This window comes from Lissotriton vulgaris, chromosome 12 (assembly GCF_964263255.1).
Source record: "Lissotriton vulgaris chromosome 12, aLisVul1.2, whole genome shotgun sequence".
NCBI lineage: Eukaryota > Metazoa > Chordata > Amphibia > Caudata > Salamandridae > Lissotriton > Lissotriton vulgaris.
The window spans coordinates 359,095,967-359,118,392 of NC_141700.1; the positions used below are offsets into that span (position 1 = coordinate 359,095,967).

At 43.1% G+C, this 22,426-nt stretch overlaps 1 protein-coding gene across 1 annotated transcript in view; it reads right to left on the reverse strand.

The window, feature by feature from the left end:
- GPT2 (glutamic--pyruvic transaminase 2) overlaps positions 1–22,426 on the reverse strand; it is a 191,142-nt gene that overhangs the window by 65,355 nt on the left and 103,361 nt on the right. Inside the window, exons 4-6 of the mRNA XM_086945128.1 lie at positions 10,827–10,960; positions 8,909–9,152; positions 4,584–4,663 (exon numbers count right to left, since the gene is read on the reverse strand). Of these exons, the coding sequence (XP_086801254.1) occupies positions 4,584–4,663; positions 8,909–9,152; positions 10,827–10,960 (458 nt within the window). The remainder of the gene's footprint in view (positions 1–4,583; positions 4,664–8,908; positions 9,153–10,826; positions 10,961–22,426) is intronic.

The window sequence follows — 22,426 nt, forward strand, 5'->3', positions numbered from 1 at the left end:
TGGTCCTGTCGTGGGGCGGGGGAGTTAAGATGGTAGATGTGGTGTGCTCTGCATGATTAGTTAGCGTGTGGAAGTGGGGGCTGAGAGAGGGGGGGGACAGGGTGTGGGATTTGTCGCTATGTGTGGCGATCTGGTGCTGAACTAGGTTAGAGGGGTTGTGGGCGGGGCTATGGTGTCAGGGGGGAGAGGATGGGTGTGAGTATTATGAGAGGGGGTCACCGGGGTAGGAGTGTGGGGTCGGCTAGTGTGTGATGGGAGGTTATTTATGTCTGTGATTGCGGGGTGTGGGGTGGTTGCAGCAGGTGGGTGAGTGACTGGTGTGTTGGGGGAGGAGGTGAGGTGCATGTCGTTCTGGTGCTGAGCTAAGTAACAAGAGTTGTCGGTGGGGGTTGTGAGGTCTGGGGTGATAATACTGGAGGGGATGTGAATGGAGGTCCGATGGTTGGAGAGGTTCTCTTTGAAAGTGGGGAACAGGTTGTCTAGTAGTTCCAGGTTCCTGTCTGTGGATTGAATTAGGACAATCCCGTTATTGTAGATAGTAATAGTGGTTCTGCCTAGGAAGAGTTGAGAGGGTGTGATGGAGAGAGTTAAGCAGTGTGCGGATTTCCTGGTGGTGGAGACAGTGAGTAGGGTGAGGAACGTTTCTCTCCATTGAGCTCTGCGTGAGGTGTGGAAGATGATATCAATGTTAAGGGATCCATTGACTGGTGAGAAGTAGGTGTCAACAAAGGGGATTTCAGGGTGAGACCTCAGGAAGTTGTGTTTAAAGCGTTTAGCGGCTTTTTTGGTGAGTGCGGATGGGTAGTTGATTTTATATGTGTGCTTGCCGATGGGCTCCATGCTGGGATGGCGGTATATGTGTAGGTGAGGGTGGCGGCAAAGGTGGGTGTGGGAGGGTAGATGATAGTGTGACACGTGCGCAAAGAACAGTGCAGACAGTAGGTTACATGGTACACAAGTGACCTTAGTGAGTAACAAAAATAGCCAACATATAGGGGTAACAATCTGAGTAAAGCCCTATGCCGACAGTAAATTGCGTGGTACACGAATGCCACTAGTGAGTAACAAGATAGTCAAAATAATCAGGATAAAGATAAAGAGGTAGCAATCTGTGCCAACCAAAAATAAACAGTGTGAATGGGTGTAGCTTACACAGTGTACACTAATGAATGAAGAAATGTGAGGTAGCAGACGGTACAGCTTACACAATGTAACGAAATATACAAAAATATAAAAATATAAATGGTGTCAAACGGTGCAAATCGAGCAATATTAATACTAGTTATTCGCCAGAACAGTTTGAGGTAGCGCTCGGTACATATAAAAAATATAAAAATATAAATGGTGTCAAACGGTGCATATCGAGCAATATTAATACTAGTTGTTCGCCAGGACAATTTGAGGTAGCGCTCGGTACATTGACAGTGAAGAAAAGTGAGAAATGTGCAAGTTTACAAAAACGAAAATGTACACAATACAGATAGAGGTATAATGTTGCACTAAATGCAGGCACTTAGTCACACGAGTGTTTAAATACACAAGCTGATTGTAAGTAGCAAAGTACACAAGCTGATTGTAAGTAGCAAAGTACAAGATACAAGTTGAGGTAGAAGACTGCAAAAATAGGCAGGCCCTTATGAGATTAGCAGTCCGTAAATTACATGAGAGAAAAGTGATAAGTGGGTGTAAGTTGCAGCATTGTGCAAAGTAGTGCAGAGTATACTTGGAGGAGTAGTTTTGATAAAATATCGACCTACACTATATGGGGTAGCAGTCGGTGAATTACAGGAGATAAGAGTGAGAAATGGGTGCAGGTTGCAGAATTGTGTAGAATACTAGACCTGTGCATACTACTCAGTTTCAAACAGGAAATCTTCTTCTAGGGTTCTTTGTGTAGCTGTACACCGTGATATTGTGCTGTGTTAGCAAGCAGTTCTAAATATCCTACATTGTTGTCATGAGGGGAAGGCTTTGCAGGGTAAAGGTCTAGAACATTATCTGTAGGTGGATTAATAGTGCAGTCTTACCAGAAATCTACAGGCAATTGAATATACCCCATCATCGTCATCATCATGCTGCTGTGAGGGTGGAGAGTCCTGCGGTGTGATTGGTAATGGTTCTGATGTTGGAGAAGGTGGTGGAGGTGTAGGGGAACGTGGTGGAAGAGGAGGAGAAGGGTTAGTACCGACATTCTTCTTTTTTAACCCATTCCATGCTCGTGACAGAACCGCTCCGTCACGAGCCTCGGGTGGGCTGTGCCGGTGACGGAACGGTTCCGTCACGGCCCGCTCGCCGCTCCTGCGCGGCGTGTTCTATTAAGCGGGCGGGGCCGTGACAGAACCGTTCCGTCACAAGCACAGCCCAACCAAGGCTCGTGATGGAGCGGTTCCGTCACGAGTACGGGAGCGCAGCGCCCCCCCACCCCCCTTCCCCCTAGCGCTGCGGCGGAATAGCCGACGGAGCTAAGGGGTTAAAGGAATCTTGTATAGTATGTCCTCCGACTCTGAGGTTTCTGTTTGCGCAGCAGTTTGGTAAGAAGATGTCCTGTATCAAGATAAATGTAAAGATCCTTTTGTTTAGGATCTGGTTAGGGAGTTGGGAAGTCGAAAATTGGATCCTGAGTTTTGGGAGGAACATCTTTCGGTTTCGGGACCAACGACTTCGGTACCGGGTTGGAATGACCTTTCGGTGCAGAAAAGTTTGGCTCCGAAGGCGTTCCGAAGAGGTCTTCAGCTTCGAGCTCAAAGGTTTCGGCTCTGACACGGACTTTGGCCAACTTGATCCCTAGCGGGAGACCTTGACGAAGTCTTCGGTGCCGAGCTGGGAGGCAGGGCATCAGAAATGTCATCTCTTTGCCAACCTTGGCCCAAAGGGCGGAGGTAGAACTGAAACCTTATGCTTAATTTGAGTTGGATTTCGGGTCAAGGGGTATTCTGTACTCGCGCAACCTTGACCGTGAGGTATGTTCTCATCCATCTCTGAATCCGACTCCGGCACGGATAAGGGCTGCTTCACCTGTTCCTCTTCGGTCCCTTGTGCATCAAATTCTTCTTGCTCAGACCCTACACCGAAGATGTCCGGTATGTATTCGATGTTGTGGCATTGCATTTCATGATATCAAGCCCAACGATCGCAGAGAGCTTTCTTGGACTGAAACGATTTGCACACATTGCAGTCTTATTCGTTCTGCTTGGAAGATAAGCACAAGTTGCAAACTTTGTGCGAGTGGGTGCGAGGATGCTTTGCGTGGCACCGTGGACAGAGCTTAAATGGAGTCCGTTCCATCTACTGGACCGACGTGGTTAGGCCCGACGGCCTTCCACAAGTTTTCCGATCAAAATAGAAATTTTTTGTTTGACTGACACGATACGTGGAGAAGTGGTATATCTGTACGAAACAATACCAATGTGGGTAGAGTGGATTGCGCACTGAGGGGAACCCGAAGAACAGTTTCAAACTGGAGCGCAGCAATACACGTCCGAACCCGATGGCGGAAAAACAATTTAACAGTGGAGTCGATGCCCATGGGCACTATCGCCGAAAGGAGTCACCTTACCTCGTGACTGGAAAGACTTCTTTGAAGAAAAAAACTTGTAAACATCTGGACCCAACACTAGATGGCAGGAGTATGCAAAGCATGTGATCTACAGCTCACATGCCTCAAACACAATCTTTACACATGTAATTGCATTACTAAACTAAGAGCCAAGAAGAGATTCCACCACTTGCTGATATTAGACATCTACTAACTATCAGATGTTGATACTTGATACATCCAGCGTGAAGCTAGTCTGCTATCAAGCTGAACTGTGACATAATGTAAAGACTGAGTTGTTGACTGTCCGATTCCAATGGAAGTAAAAAATAAATATGCTTCTAGTTCAGAATGGCTGTCAAACGAAGGCTGTGGGGAAGAGCAAAGGGCACTGGTCTCAAACATATCATCTATTGCTAACCTACTGATCAACTGAGCAATGAATGAGACTCCATATACATACAACTATGGACATCCCACTAATACCAAACAAGGGAAAAGACTAGTAGCTTCCAGTCACTTGCTTCTGCTGTTATTATCTTTGTTAGAAACATCAGTGAAGATGTTTGAGGAACAAGGAAGACCATAATTAGTGTCCATTTGTTTGTTGAAGGGAAAAAAGATACTACGCAACCAGTATCTTTATTGGAATAAAGAGATTTTTATACATAAATATCATTACTTAAAACGGACTATGATGATTCCATTATAATGAAAATACATTTCAACCATCCTCACCCTTGAAATCAACCTATAAATAATTTTCCTCATATTGATTTCTCTACAACGGTATTCGATCATAACACTTTCTTCATAGAGACAATCACAGAAAGTGTTGCAGGGTAAAATCATGAGCTTTATTAGCTGTATATACAAAGATGTGGCATGTTGGAGATGTCCCCTCAATGAGGTGAGGCTTCCTAGGGTGGGAAGGGACATCGTTTAAACTACAGTAGTGGGTACCTAATGTGTCTGTTCCAAAATGTCTTGACGAAAACAAATTATATTTACCTATGGTCTTTTCTATGCAATGCAAATTATCAATTACCTCATCCGCAAGTAAGAAAAGGTTCTCTTCCCAGGCAAAATGAATAACATCTTCTATGCATCGTCTGCTCTGAACCTGTCCTGAGGAGCAGAAGAAACAGAAAAGGAACATACAAAGTTTCAAAGAAGAGAAGCAAAGAAAAGCCAATCACAGAAAAGTAAATCATGGTAAAAAACTTATTTTCATTTGATATAAATAAGACCAGTTCAGAATCCATATGGGAAAGAACTGTGCAAAAGAAGCAAAAAATACTACTGAAGAAACCACTAACAATTTGGCAAGAAGACACAAGCTTGTGTAAAAATTGTCTAGTGGAGAACAGATGGGTACAGCTTACTGGCATGTTTGAGAATGGGGGAAAATAATGATTTGCATCAGCAGAACTGGATGAATCTTCAAGCTGAATGGACAAGAAGTGTGACTGTATGCCTCCACCATCGCCATCCTGCTTTGGATTCTGAGAACTGATCAGTAGACAAAGGAATGATGTCCGGTATGGCCACTTAGGCTTTACAGAGACTGTTACGGGTCATTAGGAGACCTGGGTTGTCCATGCTCTTTTTTAGGTCATCACTGTGATCAAATACAGTGCTTCAGAAATCTGTAAACAAGGGAAGTCTACTTAGGCACATCCACTTCGTTTAGTGTTGATATGTAGATACTAAGGAGGCCCAATAAATGAGATCGACAGGAATACATCATGTGCCTGTCCTTCAGTTTTGTGAGATGTGACTACATTGCAGGAGGCATTTGCTGTGATACACTGCGCTTTAACATCAATGCGCTAAGTTGCCTTTAAGGATGCCGCCTGAAACACAGATGTGTTCCATACGCATTAAAAAATAGTGACCGAAAACAGACAATTGCTCAAAAAGTAAAACCAGAAAATTTCGACAATTCAACTTTTAGCTGGCCACATGTAAGAGGTCAGGCAAGGTAAGGATTTTTACACATGAAATCCCACATGATAATGTCTGTGCACCTTATAAACAAATACAGCCATCAATCTGAGCAACAGCATAAAGATACAAAATTTTAACAATGTAAATACATACTACAATAGATTTGGTCACTGTTATCCAAACATTTCAAAAGTATTACCGTGCCGGGCTCTCACTTCCCAATTACTGTAGCTATAAATTAAAATGGCCGGTGGGATAGCCAGCTTACTGTCCATTATGCCAGTTTTTGGGATCAAGTTATTATGGTCAATGTAATGCCATCTTGGTATCTGGCAGAATATTCTCATAGAGGAAGGTTGCATTTCACGTATCAATCACAAAAAATGTGTTGGACTCACACTGGTAATTGTGGTCCAATTTCACTAATTGATGCCACAGCTGATGTTTTAGGGAAGACGCTATGAAATAGCATCATCAAGGAGGATGAAAATGGTATTTATTCTCTTCAAAGTCTGGGTGGATTTTAGGTCAGGGATAGGAAAAACAAAACCGTGTTTTCAGGTCATTCTTTCTGCATGAACCACACCATTGTAATAAGGAAGCAGGTATTCATGAGTTTAGTAGAACTCTGGCCCATGTTCAATTCCATAGAAAGATGTCTTCTATGGTACGCTCACTCTGTGAACAGCACTGTAAACTTGAACAAGGACAATTCCATGCTAGCAGGTTTTGGTCTGAAGTGGAGTTATTCAAACTATGTCAGGATCTAAGATGGACAAGCAAGCGCCTGTTCTGCTCCTGCAATATTAAATCTGTATTTGGACGATTTCCCAGTGGTTCCTAGTTCAAGTACAGCACCATTAGTTGTGACGCTTTTAGTAGCAGATACTGCACTTTTTATTATCTCACTCTGGAAATTGTATTCATTTCCTCTTTCAGACTTTTGTGGCATACAAGGAAAATACAAATCTTCCCGTAAACAGCAGCACAGCAAAATTGATGACTTTAATACCAAAATAAATGATTAACAATGTTGACTTGGAGGTAGGTACCAGGTTAGCCTCCTCCAGTTCATGAAGTCAGCAAGTCGAATTCAGCAGCACAACATAGGTAGGCACCAGGCTTCATGGCTGGGTTAACCAGGAAATCTCCGTAGCAGAGGTGCTGGAAGTCCACCTAGCTAAGGTAATAATCTTGGTTGTAGTTTGTGGAGCTAATATGTGTGGTGCCTTAAACTGTAAACTTTTAGTTATACAGCGGAGAATGCCTTTTCACTAAATTACTAATCTTGTCTTGGAAATGCCGGAAGTAGCAGATGGGTCAAAAGCTCTTATGCTCTGGATTTTTTCTTTACCTAAACTCAAGTGTATTCTGGTCTTCAGTGAAGCGGTGTTAGCCTTGGATCACATCTTGTGCCTTCCTTGATTCAGACATATTGCTATTATACTTGAAAAGCTCAATTTCAGCTGTATGAGGGAATCACCACATCGCTTTTCTTCTCAAGCCAAACCAATCTTGAAAGTTTAGTGGGAGCATGTAGACTGGAAGATTTTATTGCAGGTTGAAGTAGTCCCTAGAAACGAAGATGGAGTGGTGCCTCAAAACTTACTTTGAGGAATGTGCACTCCTCCTACCCCTACAGATAGGAGAAGTTTTCATACCATGCCTCGATATGGAACCTTATCACTTGCAGCTATAACATCTAGTCAGGAAAAAGTGTTGAAGTATTCTGCAAGAGTGATAGTACAAGCCATGACACAGAGCTGCAATTATTGTATTCTTCTGGCTTAATGCTAATTCGCATAAACATTGACTAACCACCCCCCCCCCCCCGCCCCCCTCTATTACTCTGTAGGAGCTAGGAATGTCTGGGCTTAAATCAGAAGAACCAGGCTAAACCAATTTTTCATGTAAAGCATTTGCATCATGTAATTATTTTTATATTGTATGCCTTGAGTGGCAGTTTCTTTTATGCTGTGCTTAAGGTTGCTAGTAATCAATTGTCTTTATAGTATTTTTAAGTGATGAATTGAGAGACTTATGTAATGTATTATATAGTAACAGTTATATTCACAATTAAATGAACTACACTGCATGTTGTTTCACCAATGAGAGACGCAGTTCTTCTTGCTTGGATGGCTATGAATGGCATGCTGATCCAGCAAGGTGACATCATGCCAGCTCAATAAGCACAACACCTTCATATCCTCCTTCGTGCTCGGCCACCAGCATCTGTATCTAGAATGCCTGAATTAACCCATGAAAATCTCGAATCAGACGGTGAACTATACTATCCATAACTATGCTAAGGTGAAGTGTCCTGTTGGTGGCCTTCTAATTCGAGGTAAATCTTTATTTCTGCCCTTTATTGAGTTACATCAATTAATTGCAAAGACTTTTACCGGATCTCTATCTCTCCTTCAAAGGCTAGCCCACAGAGGACTCAAATTTGAAGAACTTGCTTTTAAACCATCCCCCATTTTGTTCCACCGACTAAAATGAATTGCAACACGCTGTTAAAAGCCTATGGCTTTCCCCTAAAACCCAGAATTGCTTGGAGCTTTATTCAGCAGTCGCTCAGTTATAACATCAATTTAGCTGCACGGGATCATACGTTTTCAGTGTTGGACTCTCGCACAAACTACTAGGTCAGCTTGGTTTTTTGTGCACGGCCTCCAAGGAAGGAAGGAAGACATTCTACTATTGTAAGATCCAACAACAGGGCTCTTGGGTTATTCATTCTTAGGTACTGTACCTGGTGTGTGTTTACCAGTTATTGAAGGATTGTATTTAATATCTGGTGCTAAAATGTGTTTTCTCGTTCACTTTGCTTACCATTGCACTGGATCTTCGCTTTAGTGAAACAAAATGTACAATATATTATTTTTTCACAAAAAATGAAGTTAGACGTTTTGGGTGCTTAAGCACTTGCCTTCACCGACTGATGAAAGGCACAAAAGAAGCTCAAACACCACACTAATGGTGCTTCGAGCTGTCAGCATAAAAGCCTCCGCCAGCCAAGACTAGACCTACTCATCTGACTTCGGTGCCAGATTTAATAGACTAGATACGGAAAGAACTGCTTACAAAACAACAATTACGTACTAACAGAGTCACGCCCAGTGTATCTAAAAGGATCCACGTAACTTAAGATCAGTTTACGACCAAAAAACGAGGAAAGAGACCAAAAGATTAAAAGAAATTAGCAGTGCTAAAAGGGGTAAGATGCACAAGGAGCAGAATGGACACACAAAAAGCCAAAAAAGTATTTTGTCTAGCAACAGCTCAATAAAAACTAATCTGCATGGAAACATCTTGATACACCACAGACTTGAGTAAAACCTGCACTACAGTATGAATAACATACAGTCTCATTTCAAGCAATCAGATGTTGTAAATCTACTTGCCACGCTCAACACTCACCTGTAGGGTTCCCTGGGTTAATAATACAGAGCACCTTTGGATTGCAGTATTCTTTAGCAGCTTTAAAAGCACGGTGAAGCTCATTAACATCCAGTGCCCAGCAATTGTCTTCATCCAGGTAGTAATTCACCTGCACTGCACCAAGTTCAGATATGGCTGCAGAATACAGGGGGTACTGGGGGATCGGAATCAAGACACCGGTCCGGGATTTCCCCCCTCCAGACACTAGGATCTTCAGTATGCTCTGTAGAAAACAAACACCAGTGATATTTTTTACTTTAAAGCAACACTATAAACTGGTCCTATTTAAAGAACATCTTCAGAATACTTTAACATTTTCGAAGCTAGGCCTTAGTGGAGAGAAACACACAAAACTATTCTAAATAAATGCTCATGCAACGGCCATGCTTTAGAATACAACCCTAGCATTGATAAGTCAATCACGCTACCTAATAGAAGGGTGAGATCTGGTTTAGGGAAGGTCTAACGGGGTGAGCTACAGAGCTATATTTCTAGGAACTGTGGATAGATGGACTCACAATATCACTTCTAAATAACCTCCCCCTTACCACACAGCTGTAAAGCCCTCACAATGTGCTAACTAGGTGGCCTGTCTGCCACCCACCACAGCATCTACCTACAACACAAAAAGAACCACTGGTCTCTTTGCACCATGTACAACAGTATTTAAGTTTTACTCGACCTGTTGTTCTACTGACTGAACAATATCATCTACAAACACATTGTTTTCTTGACAATATGTTGGTAGTCGATATTGTGGAGTTGATCTACGTAAAGGCACTGCATAATTTGAGCCAGTGATTGCAGGAGGGGCCCACCGGCACATATTTTTCCTCATCAGACATGTACCGAGATCAAGAAGGTAAAAACACACAAAGGGGCGAGGAAGAGAAAGACGGAAAAGCATCACAAGGGAGAAAGCAGGAACCTGTAAGAGGGGGATGAAGGGTCAGGGAGTATCTGTTAGTGGATTAAAGAGGCATGAGGTGGATCTGTAACAATGCAGCCTTGGTATTCGGTGTACCAACGTTCATTAGCACCACCCGAGGGCTCCTGAGCAGAGCTTTGGGCTCGCAGTCTTTTACAAATTAACTACTGCATGGAGATCTATATTATTGACCTCAATATTGTAACATCCAACCCACTATGGACTTCACAACAAATTTAAGACCTGCCAAGATTTGTGCATACTTGTTTGGATTACATCTTAATTTAACTTGCATGTTAAGCTCTATCGTATATTTGTTCTATTATAATTTTCCTATTCTTATTCTCTATTTTGCCTTTACTTCTTAGCTTTACTCCTAAACAAATTACTTTTGCTTATCTCACTTAAGGGCTTGATATCTCGAACCAAAATGGTATCCATCTCTTGATATATGACCATCAACGCATGGGGCTTTTCTGTGAACAATGCTTTGTCGTGCCTTTATTGATTAATGTCATATTTTGGCAAATAGGAACCTACCGAAGTCTATGAGCACAGGAGGAATCTACCTCGTAGGACTAGCACTGATAGCAACACTAGCCAAGGCTCTCTTGAACACTGGCCACTGATCCTTTGAGAACAACTGACAAACGGGCAGGGATCACCCTGGCACTAAAGTGTGCTTTTTAACTCTACTGCTAGAGAAGGTGAAAGCCTTGTTAACATATTCTAAATATTAAAGACATTTTAGAGATTCTACTTCTATGAATGCAACAAAGAATTCTGCTGGATATGAGCTTCACAACAAGGTTTAAAGACTTCAATTCAGACGAAAGGTGCAAAACTACAGCCTCAAACTAGTAACGAGATCTTCAGGAAGTGTCCATCATAGTGTCAGTATTGTGTATACATGCCTCATAGATGCTGCTACACAGCATTTAAGTAACTAGAAAGATGCTTTAGACTTACAGCAATTCCGTCACTAGCTCCAGTGGTGAGATAAATATTATCAGGATCTGCAGGCACACCACCATCTCTCCTCTCGATATACATGGCAACATCTTCTCGAATGCAATTCACACCTTGGCTAGCACTGTAGGACCCTAAAAGAAATAATAAAGCAGTCATATCTCAAACCTCCACTACCAGGCTTTTTTGTAAACTGACATCAATTTATAGCTCATTATAGTCATACAGTTTGTTATATATAACCAAATAAACAGAATTGGGATGCAGGATATTAGGAAGGAAAATCATTAAATATTCTAGATTAGATATTTGATTTATGTGGATTAAAGCTAATCGTATTATAAATTCTCAATGCCCTAATGACACAGAATGGGCCAATCGCACTGTGAAAAATAAAATGTCATTGATGCAAACTTGAATTATTCTCAGCCACTGATGAATATCCTGGGACACACAACGCTCCACTGTTTGTGTCAATACAGATAGAGAACAACCACATGCGAACCAGTCCCAGACTGCACCAAAAGGAAAGTCCAGCCCCTAAAGGCTAGGCAATATGCCCTCAGAACAGGTGTTTATGCAACCTGAGGCATGTTTCAGACTTACTGGGTCTCAAAAAGAGAGCTACAGAACTGGTGTATACAAGTTCAAATCATTATTGACATTAAATAGACATGATGCAATGAGAAGCAGAACGGTGTTACAACGATATACGGCCAGGCAGAGAGGCAGGGGACTAAGTGACTACATACAGAAGGAACAGGAAGGAAGCATATGACCTATGTCGCATAAGCAGATCTGCAGAAGGACTCAAGTCGGTCTACGGATAGTGTACTGAATGGCATGATGCATTGCCATTTTGCATGCATGGAGTAACTTCACAAGGGGGAAGCGGGTTGACTCAATAAAAGCATTTTCGTGAGAGAGAGCACTCCCTTGTGTCAACTTGAGCATCTAAGGACAAGTGCAGTTAGAAGCAGAAAGGGATGCTTAACTCTCAATATCGACTTACTGGAGCTAGCATGCGAATGAAGACAAACATTAAGTGTCTTAAGATGTGAGCACACTGTTTTATCAGGGAGATCAGAGAACAGCGATTATAGACCTAGGCAGTGACCCTGCCTCCAGGGTGGCACAAGGGACATTTGTGCCCTAAAAACTGAGGAGACAGACCCTAAGTCTGCAACTTCTACAAGATCAACTCATCAATGAACAGTTCAACACTTGGGTTCTTGGCACGGTCTGGGACCCTAACAAAACATATTGTGGCTCTGGCTCAGTTCTACAAGGTTTGGCATTCCCAACTACAGGTGCCTGAACTTGGTTCAGCACACCAATGCTTGAGTGGGAAAGTCCAGGTTGTGGTTGCCCCACACATCCCCGCCCAACATACTTGTCGATGTGGTGGCTGAGCTTTCCGAGTTACCAAAAGTCTCTTTAAAAGGGTCAGGGGCGCAGTGGTAACTCAAACCTAATTTGGTGCTTTAGAATAATGCACACAAGTACTGCACAAAGAAAAGAAACTTTACATTTTAGAGTATTTATTTCAACAGTCTCATGCTTAGTACACGAGTAATAACTACATAGAATACAACTAGAACAGCACTATGAAGGTTTCTAACATGGTTTGAAATGTATGGCATACTAATACTCTAAAGACTATTTCTATGCGCTTTTCTATGAGTCAGTGAACTGTAAGCTTGCTCACATCAAAGAAGCAGTGGTTAAAAGACTTCGCCTGGAGAGGGTGTTACCCAGAAAGTAAACCCCACCAGCTGGGCTCAGCACCTCTCCTCTCAGAACTGGCTAGGAATCAGCTCTCAGCCTAGGAATGGATGCTGCAGCAGTACCTCTGACAGATGGCTTGACACTTCCACAGGTTCCCAGAAAGATAGGGGCATGCGGTGTCTAGTCAAAGGTAGCCAGGCTAACTTAACGTTCAGACACAAAACGGAGTCTGGCCTTTGGCTCTTCACGACAATATGTTATTAAGTCTGGAGTTACCCTCAGAATGTTCCACCTTCGTCGCTAATTGCTGGGAGAGAAACTTTAGTCTAGGAACAGCATCATGGGGAGATTTCACGCCAGCTGGGGTATTGATAGATATTTTCTTCATCATCCCATTTCTCTCCTAAAATGTGTGCACATCCATTCGCAGGCGATTAAGATCTACGGCTACATGTCTGCTGCCAGTACATCAAACAACATAGGTTCAGGAGGAGTTTCAGGTTCACAGTGGTCCTCAGGAGCTGCATCCTGCAGTGTTTTCACAGCAGATGCAGGCAGGCAAGCAAGTTTATTTCTCAACTCTGTTTTGTTGCAGGACTCTCATACTTAATCTCGCCTCATCATCATCCATTGTTGCCTCGAAGACCCTGATCTCTCCAGCATATAGCTGAATGTCAATATACCTTTGAAGTGTCTTTCAGGTGTAGGTATCATGCAGAGCACTAAATGGATCCAGAATAAGATGGGGAGGCAGGTCAGTGTCCGGGGCCACAGTAGTCAGGCTGCAGTCATACAGCATTGAAACTTGCAGTGTGCCTCTGCCCCCAGTTACCGCTGGGGAATCATCTGCTTTGACATTAAGTACTCAATATCGCATCTGGGCTATCTTGGGGTGTAGGTTACTGAGCTACCAACTATTGGGGCTGTCCAGGCTACACTCTGGAAATTAAATGATGCCAAGACCCTGTAACTCGGGATCAGCGCGCAGGTCTTGAGGCCTGTCAGCAGTTTCCTCCCAGCCCCACCCAAGTCCCATCAGCAGTATTTGTACTAGTTTCAGGTCTCCTCAAGCCAGGGCCAGAAGGCCCACATACAGCTGCTCTTCAGGTATAAATGGTAGAGGTAGCCTCTAGTGGCGGGCTTCAGAGAGCTACCTACATTAACACCACATCTACCACCTATTTTCACCTTCTCATTATCCTATCCACAAACGATACTATTCCCAGAGTCTGACCTCTCCCCCATTATCCTGCTAACAGGTAATTGATATAATGGTTGCTCTGTGGAGGGTGAGAAATTATGCTAGAAGTGTTTTACCCATTGAGGTCTGAGAGATGACAGGGTCCTTTTCACACATGCCATTGGCGACGATTGAGAAGGCTGCATTTTGCTGGAAATGTATTGATGTCTGAGCCCATTCAGAAACAACAATTTCACTATGAAGCCTACAGGTATACCTTATTTGCAGTTTCAGTCTACAGGGTATGACCCACTTTAAACCATGCCGGATCCCCAAAAAATATAAAAAAGAATTACACAAATTGAAAATGAATTAATAAATATATATAAATGTAGTTTGTGAAACGCTTTGTTCCATGACACTTACGTTTTAATAGTGAAAGGACAGAATCCCTGCTCTACAAAGAAAAAGAGCAATGTAACATCTTTGCAGCAAATTATAAAATACTTTATATTTATTATATTTATAATAACCTTCAGCGCTTCACATTGCCTTTAAGCCCTTTAGAAGTATCTTCCCCTTCATTCGTCCCTGAGCTGCATACCCTGCATTATTGTAAGTAGTGACCTGAGCATGCGAGGTTTGGTGTTATCTCTGGTGGTCTCCCTATCCAACGCAACATCAAAGATGCATTTAAAGTCCCCAAAAAGGATAACTTCGGCCCACAGGTAAGGAGTACTGGGGAAAAGCCTGGGCAATCCAAGTTAGGGGCATATACATTGATTATGCAGACTTCCTTGCCTTGCTATCTGCCATGGAGGATAACAAACCGCCTGTCCTTGTCCTGGACATGATGCATATGCTGGAACGGTACCCCCGGTGCCAACCACACATCAGCCCCCCATGCAAAGCTAGAGCACGAGGCAGCATATAGCTGACCCCTCCACCCCCGTATTCTCGAGTTAGTATTTCCCCAGATATGAGTTTCCTGCAGCCCAGCTATCGCTCTCTTATATCTCTTCAGAAAAGTGTACTTTGCGGCGCTTCTCTAGAACCGCCATCCCCCTAACGTTCCAGTTAAGTATCTTCAGTGTTTGTATTGACATGATTGGGATGATGTGTACGAATCATTTTGTCCCTTTCCACCAAAGATGAACAATTTTCCTTTCCCTGAGTTTTATGTGACTTATATGCAATTTCCCATGACCCTGAAACCCAAGTGATAACTAGAAGAATACTGAAAGTGAAACAGTCCCTCCCCCTCCCACTGGGCAGTTGCATTACCATTGATGCATACATTGTAGTCCAAACAAATAGCAGCACATACCACCCCAAACCTCCCCCACCCACCTGATATAAACATTAGCTCCCCCCACAGAAAGTCAAAGGCAGAAAGGTAGAAAGGTAGACCGGCCTCGCCTATTACACGGGTAGGTTATCGTACCTGTTGCTGTGCTAGACAACCGGCTTCGCCCGGGCGCGAGATTACTCTCTAGCAACCCGGATGCGCCTAAACTCTGCTGAGGGAAGTTGCAGCCCCGCAAGTACCCTTGCTCCCACTGTGATATCCCATATGTAATACTGAATACAGACAACGGAACAAAAATAGAGGGGTAGCTCAGTCTCCGCTGCCCCCAGAGACAGATCCCTCATGCACCCAATTCGGGTTCAATCACTGGTATTACACGGTTATACACAAAAGATCCTTGAGCCAGGAGTACAAGTAGGTTAGCTTAATTCAAGTTGAGTTGCAGGTCAAGTCCTTAAGATGTAAATATAAAACCCCACCAGGAGCGACCTCCCTGTCGCTCAGCCTGCCTGCCACCAACTGCCAGTTAACACACAGGACAAGCCCTCAACATTCCACGATGTCACCAAGCATTCTAGCAGTGACACCATGTGAGCTACAGGGAAGACCCCAGCCAGGGAAAAGAGACACAGATCAAATATAACACATCTCCTTTCTTAAGGGAAATAACAAAAGTGAAATTAGAGTAAGTAACATCAACATCAGTGTACACGTCAACATCAATGTACACCATACTTTCTGAAAATAAGGCATTTACATTGCAAAAGAAAATATTGACATTACATTCTCAGATAATTAGTCCCATCCCCCACCCTTGGGAAACACAATACAACATAACCACCTTAAGGACTAATATTGGGAAAAAGAATACCCCACAAGCTATATGTAACAGGGTACACACCACCCCGTGAACTAAATTTGAGTACTTTCTTCTCCGTCACCACACATGTAACAGGGTACACACCACCCCGTGAACTAAAACCGGAGTACATTCTGCTCCGCCACCAAACTTGTAACAGGGTACACACCACCCTGTGAACTAAAATTGGAGTACTTTCTGCTCCATCACCAAACATGTAACAGGGTCCACACCACCCTGTGAACTAAAATTGGAGTACTTTCTGCTCCATCAACACACATGTAACAGGGTACACACCACCCTGTGAACTATAATTGAAGCACTCTTCTCTCCGTAACAGGGTACACATCACCCTGTGAACTAAAATTGGGAAACATATAGCCCCACAACCAAACATGTAACGGGGTACACATCACCCCATGAACTAAAATTTGAGCATATAGCTTCCATGTAACAGGGTACCCACCACCCAGTGAACCATTACTGGGACACACATTTCCCACAACCAAACATGTAACAGGGTATACACCACCCTGTGAAATATTACTAGGACACACATTGCCCCACAACCAAACATGTAGCAGGGTACATATCACCCTGTGAACCAAAATGTGAGCACTTATCGCTCCGCAACCTATAAGTAACATGGTACGTAATGCCCTGTGAAACATAATTGGGACACTGAGCTCCCACAACCTTATTGCCAAAAGGGCAAACCAAAACTGAGGCACGCATTACCACACAAAGAAAAACGAAATTGTAGCACTCTGCCCCCACAATCTCCACATAATAGAGAAAAAAAAAAAAAAAAAAATCCCCCTTCAAACCAAACCGAGCATACGCTACAAAGGTAGACACCTCCCCCCACAAAACAGTATTTTAGCAAACAGAACAAGAAAGCTTTTCACTCCCGTGAACGATCCCTTCACCCGAGCTCCTCACCAAAAGCTCCACACATCAATTCAGTTCAAACTTGTCGCTGTGTTGCGTATAGCTTCAATGGAAATTAGAATCAATCAAAGCCTCACATCACTTAACCCATCAAAAATCACCAGCGCTGCTTTTAACGATGAAGAAAAACTCCAATGAAGCGACAACGTGTCCAATAACTATATGGGCACAGGAAAGACGATGCGTGGTTGGCAAAAACAAACATCTTCAGCAAAGTACAAGATGGCTGCACGTAAAGTACGTTGTGCCGGCTTGCTCACGGCACGTTTAAGCTGCAGCGCGTTTCTCAGCAGCAGATACCAACAGCTCTCCGCGCGGGATGAATCATCACGGTAACCACACGCGCCCGAAACCAGTGTCAGGTAAGGCTGCGCGCTCTGTGTCCTCAGTTGGCAGCTCGTGACTGATTTAAATGGGATAGCGATTTAACTGCTATGGCGCAATCTATACTACTATTATAAAGAGAGAACACAAACCTTTGAGCCAGGTAAACTCGAAAAGTACACCACCAATCAAAACACCCAAGACATCTTTGAAAACCTCAGGGCAAGCAGAAGGACATAGGCTATTAAAAATAAAAAATATACGTTGTTTAAAAAATTTCGAAATAAAAATAAAGTAGCGCCGGCCGCGACGTCTGCGTGATGACATCATTTGCGTTTGCGCTCCCTGGCAACACTTCCGGAAATGGCGCCGAAGATCGTGACCTGCTGGGAGGACTGCTGCTTGCTGCTGTGCGAAGTGGCGGCTTGTGCGGGCGGGGCGCCAGGAGAGTGGCGGCCTGAGCGGGCGGGGCACCTGGAGCGGGACCGGCGGCTGAGGTAAGGATCTCCGGGACACGGGCGGAAGGGTGCCGGGGCGAGAGTGGGCCGGGGACAGAAGTGCACGCAAGCCTCAAATGCTGCCCCCAGCCCCTTTCTGCCCCAGGCAACGCTGGGGCGGGCTGCTAGTTATAATAATAAAAGTCTGCAAAAACAAAAAACAAATACTCACAGTTATTGAAAACCCTGCCCGCCGTGCCAATCAACAGTTCGCTCCCTTTCCTCTGCAGTGCCAAGGAGCGATATGCTCATATACTCAATCCATCACCCTCAGCAACCGCCGATTTCCTTAAATGTAACGCTTCACTAGAGTGCTTCACAAGAATGCCGGTTTCTCTCCTGTCGCTGGTGTCACTTCCCAAGCACCAATTAGCACTGATGATACAAGTCAGTAGGATGACTCACAACGGTGGAAGGCATCAATCTTGAGACAAGGGCTGCACACATGAACCGTGACTTTTCTGCCCTCCGTGACTCTTCTGCCCTCCCTGTGTCTGCTTCGCTGTACTTGCTCCTTAGATGGTTAAACGCCTTGGGCTGCAGGCTGTCAAGATGGAAATGGTGGGGTTTGAGCAAGGCGTTTCTTTTCTTTAGTTTAGTTTCTTCTGTTTATTTTCATAAAGCTCCTTTAATTACAGTCTCTCCTCAAAGCTGTAAATTCTTTTCAATAGTTCCAGTTTCTTTTCTCTAGATTTCTGTAGATTCTGCACAGATTTCCAGCCCTGAGAAAGACCTTCTATCAAAAAAGTTCCCCCAGTCCAACCATGAAGGTCGAAACACGTCAGCATACATCTTCTGAGGCCAAGAGTCACTACAATTAAATATTGTGTAAAAGCACCAAATATCTAAGCTCAATTCAGATGGCTTAGTTAAGAACCTCTACACTTTTACTCTGACCTCTACTAGGACCCCACATTAGAGAAAGGCAAAAAGCTGATAGGTCCAGACTTCAGAATTTATTAGGGCACACATGATTCACTCCATAAAATAAGTGGCACAGCAGTTAATAGGGCATATCGATTGTATAGTATGTCTTCTTGTTGTAATGTATGTAACGTTTAGTATGTCTGTCTACTGTGTAGAATGCATCAACAAATTTTTCTGTGAGATTTTCATTTGTGTTCCGTCTCGATCAATGTATTGATTTTTGCACAAAATGTAGTTATGTATGTTATGTACGGCCTGTCATTGTATGGTATGGCCTGGTATGGTATTATATGGTATGGTCTGTCAATGTATTGTAGGGTATGGCCTGTCATTGTATAGTATGGTATGGTATGGACAATCATTGTATGCTATGGTATGATATCAGAAAGAAGAGTTAAAAGCCACAGGGATGGAGGGTGGGAGGGATGAGGTAACAGGCGCACAGACAAAGGGTAGGAGAGAGGTAGTGGGTAATGAAAGCGCAGACATACGGAGGGAGAGAGGTCAACACAAAGGAATATCATATCTTAAATACAACTAAAACAATAAAAGTCAGAAAAATATAAGCGACATGCGAAATTCGAAAATAAACTGTTAACTGTGATGTAGCATGTTTGAAGCAGTAGCAAAGACGGGAGAAAGTGGTCAAAAGCCCCAGGGACAGAGAGTGGGATGGAGGTGTGGCAAAGTCAACACATACGCAATAAAGGAAGGTGGGAGGGAGGGTGCAAATGCAACATGGAAGCAGATGTCAATCATACAAAAGAATTCAGAAAAATATAATCATCACATGCAGTCTGAAAATTTTAAAAAATCTGCCACAGTGAAGAGTATTTCAAGTCGGAGAGGGAGCAGTAAGGAAATTGATGGCCTACAAACATATGCAGGATTATGAAGCGCTTCCTCCAAAAGATAAAAAACATAGGGCAGCGGTCAAAATGCAAGCAGTGAAAGGACACTCTATCGGAGGAGTATTTTGGCCTAGGGTCACAAGATGGACAAGCAAACAAAAAGGAAATAAAACCAGCATGGCCTAACCAAAAAAAGCATGGTAATAATAGTGATGAAGAAGCCACCCAATGGACGGGCTCTAAGTCCCCTTTAGGGTAACAAATGTCTTGCAAGCGACAGCACATGCATTGTCACAGGCGAGGCCTAAAAAAGCAATCAAGGTAAATGATTAAAAGTAGCCAAGAATGAAAAAAGGCAGAATTTGTTACGTCTGTTGAGCACATTTTAGGGTGGTAGAATGACTAGAGATATGTCGCTTCTGCAAGAAAAATGCAAAATAAGAGCTAAATTCAAGGTTGACAACTGAGGGAGGCAGCCACTTAGGCACTCATTCAAAGCAGCTGACACCGAAGGTTTACGAACTACTTTTCATCACAAAAATGGGATTTTATGGTTAAATATCAGAAAGAATAATACAGCTTGCTTTGAAAGCTAAGTAAGGCCACGAAAACTATAAAGGAAGTACACCGCTAATTCCAAACCCAGGAATGGACAAACGTAACTGTGGCAAACTACATCTCATGGATAGACCAAATACTCTCCAGAGCAGTACTTTCTGACCCATCACTATTTGCACGAGAAGAAATGCCCTTGGGTAACATACAGAGAGTACTGATCTTAGTCAGGAGGGAGAAACAAAAACTGAAAACTAAATGATACAAATGTAAAAGGGTTGGAGTGCGATCTGGAGCGATGGGCAAAGTTAAGGTTATGGACAGAAACCTCAAAGCATCAAGAGGGGTAAATAGATAAACGAATAAATGCCAGCTGTAAAACCAAGGTGGCCAAGGCCTGCATATCCATTAAGCCTACTAATGTTTCCATATAATCGGTAAAGCGTGGCTATGAAGAGAAGAGGGGGCAGGGAGGGGCCAGGAGGCAGAGGGGTGTACCTCACACTTTCTCCAGGTGCTCTCGACCCTTACAGATCAGCCAGCACCCACCCACATCTTTCCCACCCTACGTCACCCGTAACGTTTGTTTATAATTTGAAGAATTCTACAGATGTAAAAAGACTAACAAAGGTAAACGACTGGATGATGTTATCTGAAGTACATGCATGATTCAAATCTGCCATGTGTTTATAGAACACAAGAATACATGAGTGGAAGAGCAGATGGCAAAGATTACCCACATGTGAAGCAGAACAGTAAAGATAGAAAATACTGTGTACAACTAGGCTAATGCAGATGTACCAAAAATAGCAAATTGTAATAAACGCATGCTGGAGAGTTTGTTCACTTAAAGACAAGATGAAGAACCGCTGCAAACACATGGGCATAACACTCCTGCCCTCAAAACTGCAATGGAACCATTCAGTCACTTCAGCCTGCTTGCCTTTAAGAAGGGACACTACTAGAAGGTACTTTGAAACTCATGACTCGCCTTACTGTATCAACACCTCTGATGTAAAGACATTGATGCAGCATTCGTGGTGTTAAATACCGATTTCATTACACGTAACACTACAAACTGACCGCATTGTTTTCCAGTGGACTTGGTCAATTGTACAAAATATTGTAGCTAATTGAAACTACTAGTCCGGTAAAAGTTCAGATGGACGAATCTGCAGGTGTTGGCTGTTGTCTATTGTTGATCTACAGCAAAAGCAGACAATGGAACAGAAAAAAAGAGAAAGCAAAAAGAAAGTTACTTGCCTCTCAATGGTCCCATGGCGTTGTATCACATTATTGTGGATGAAATATCGACCTAAACATATACAGTATGTGTACTGTGTATGTACTTTGAAATATCACCATGTCACAGGCAACTGCAGTAAATCTACACTTACTTTAACAATATTTTGTAAGGTGACATCCTGACTGTTATATGTATGTAAATTAATATGGTGGGGCAGGGTCGATGATGTGACATACCTCTGAACATGCACTGTGAGAAGATAGCTGTGTCGAGAAATCAATCTGTGGCGGCCCTTCATTTTATGAGGGAAAGGGCAAAGTAGTGGCCGCCCTGGCCACAACGAGCTTCAACATAACCTAAAGGGGGTTGATTACGGGGATCTGGATTGTGCACATGTTGTGGGTTAAGAATAAGTAAAACTAAAAAAGGAAAACTATTATGGTGTAAATCATTAGAGAAACATAATGGTCATTGTTGAGAGGGGAATGTCCTCTGCATAGTATACAGGCGGGAACCCCTGCACGGAGTGCCGAACTAAATGTGTGTCCTTAAATCCGGACTTATTTTTGACCATGGAGTCACGCTAATCTAGCGTGAGCACAGAGGTCTAGGCTGTCCATGACAATAGGAGATCTAGGATTTGGAGCACCAAGTATAATTTCGGAGAGGATAAAAATGATTTTCTCATGCTTGAGTTTAGTACATATGACGATGGTGGCAGCATACAGTTTTTTGCTAGCTAGTATGTTGGGCAGATCTTTTTACCTGTCTCAGTGAGAGTTTAGCCTACTAGCCTCTCATTTAAAATTCTGCTCTTACATGAAAATCCAGAACCTCTTGCCTATATTCTTTGCATATGGCATGTGTAGTGTATGTATGAGTGTTTTTGTACTGAAACCATTGTAATCCATTTTGGATGCCCATGGTTAAGCATAGCTAAATTGGTGTATGACAACAGATTCTCCAGAAAATTGAAATGTACTGTCTGCATTCTTTGGGTGAGATCCAGACACTGAAGTGAGGAGGATGACGACCAGGTTACTTTTAAAAAGCCCATGAAGACTTCCTTAGCAAAAGCTGCTGATTAGTTCCTCTTAGGAGCTGTAATTTGGTAAATGGTAGGGGTGAAGGGTGGAACTGCAATTTCTTTTGAGAAAGAGCCTGTACACACGT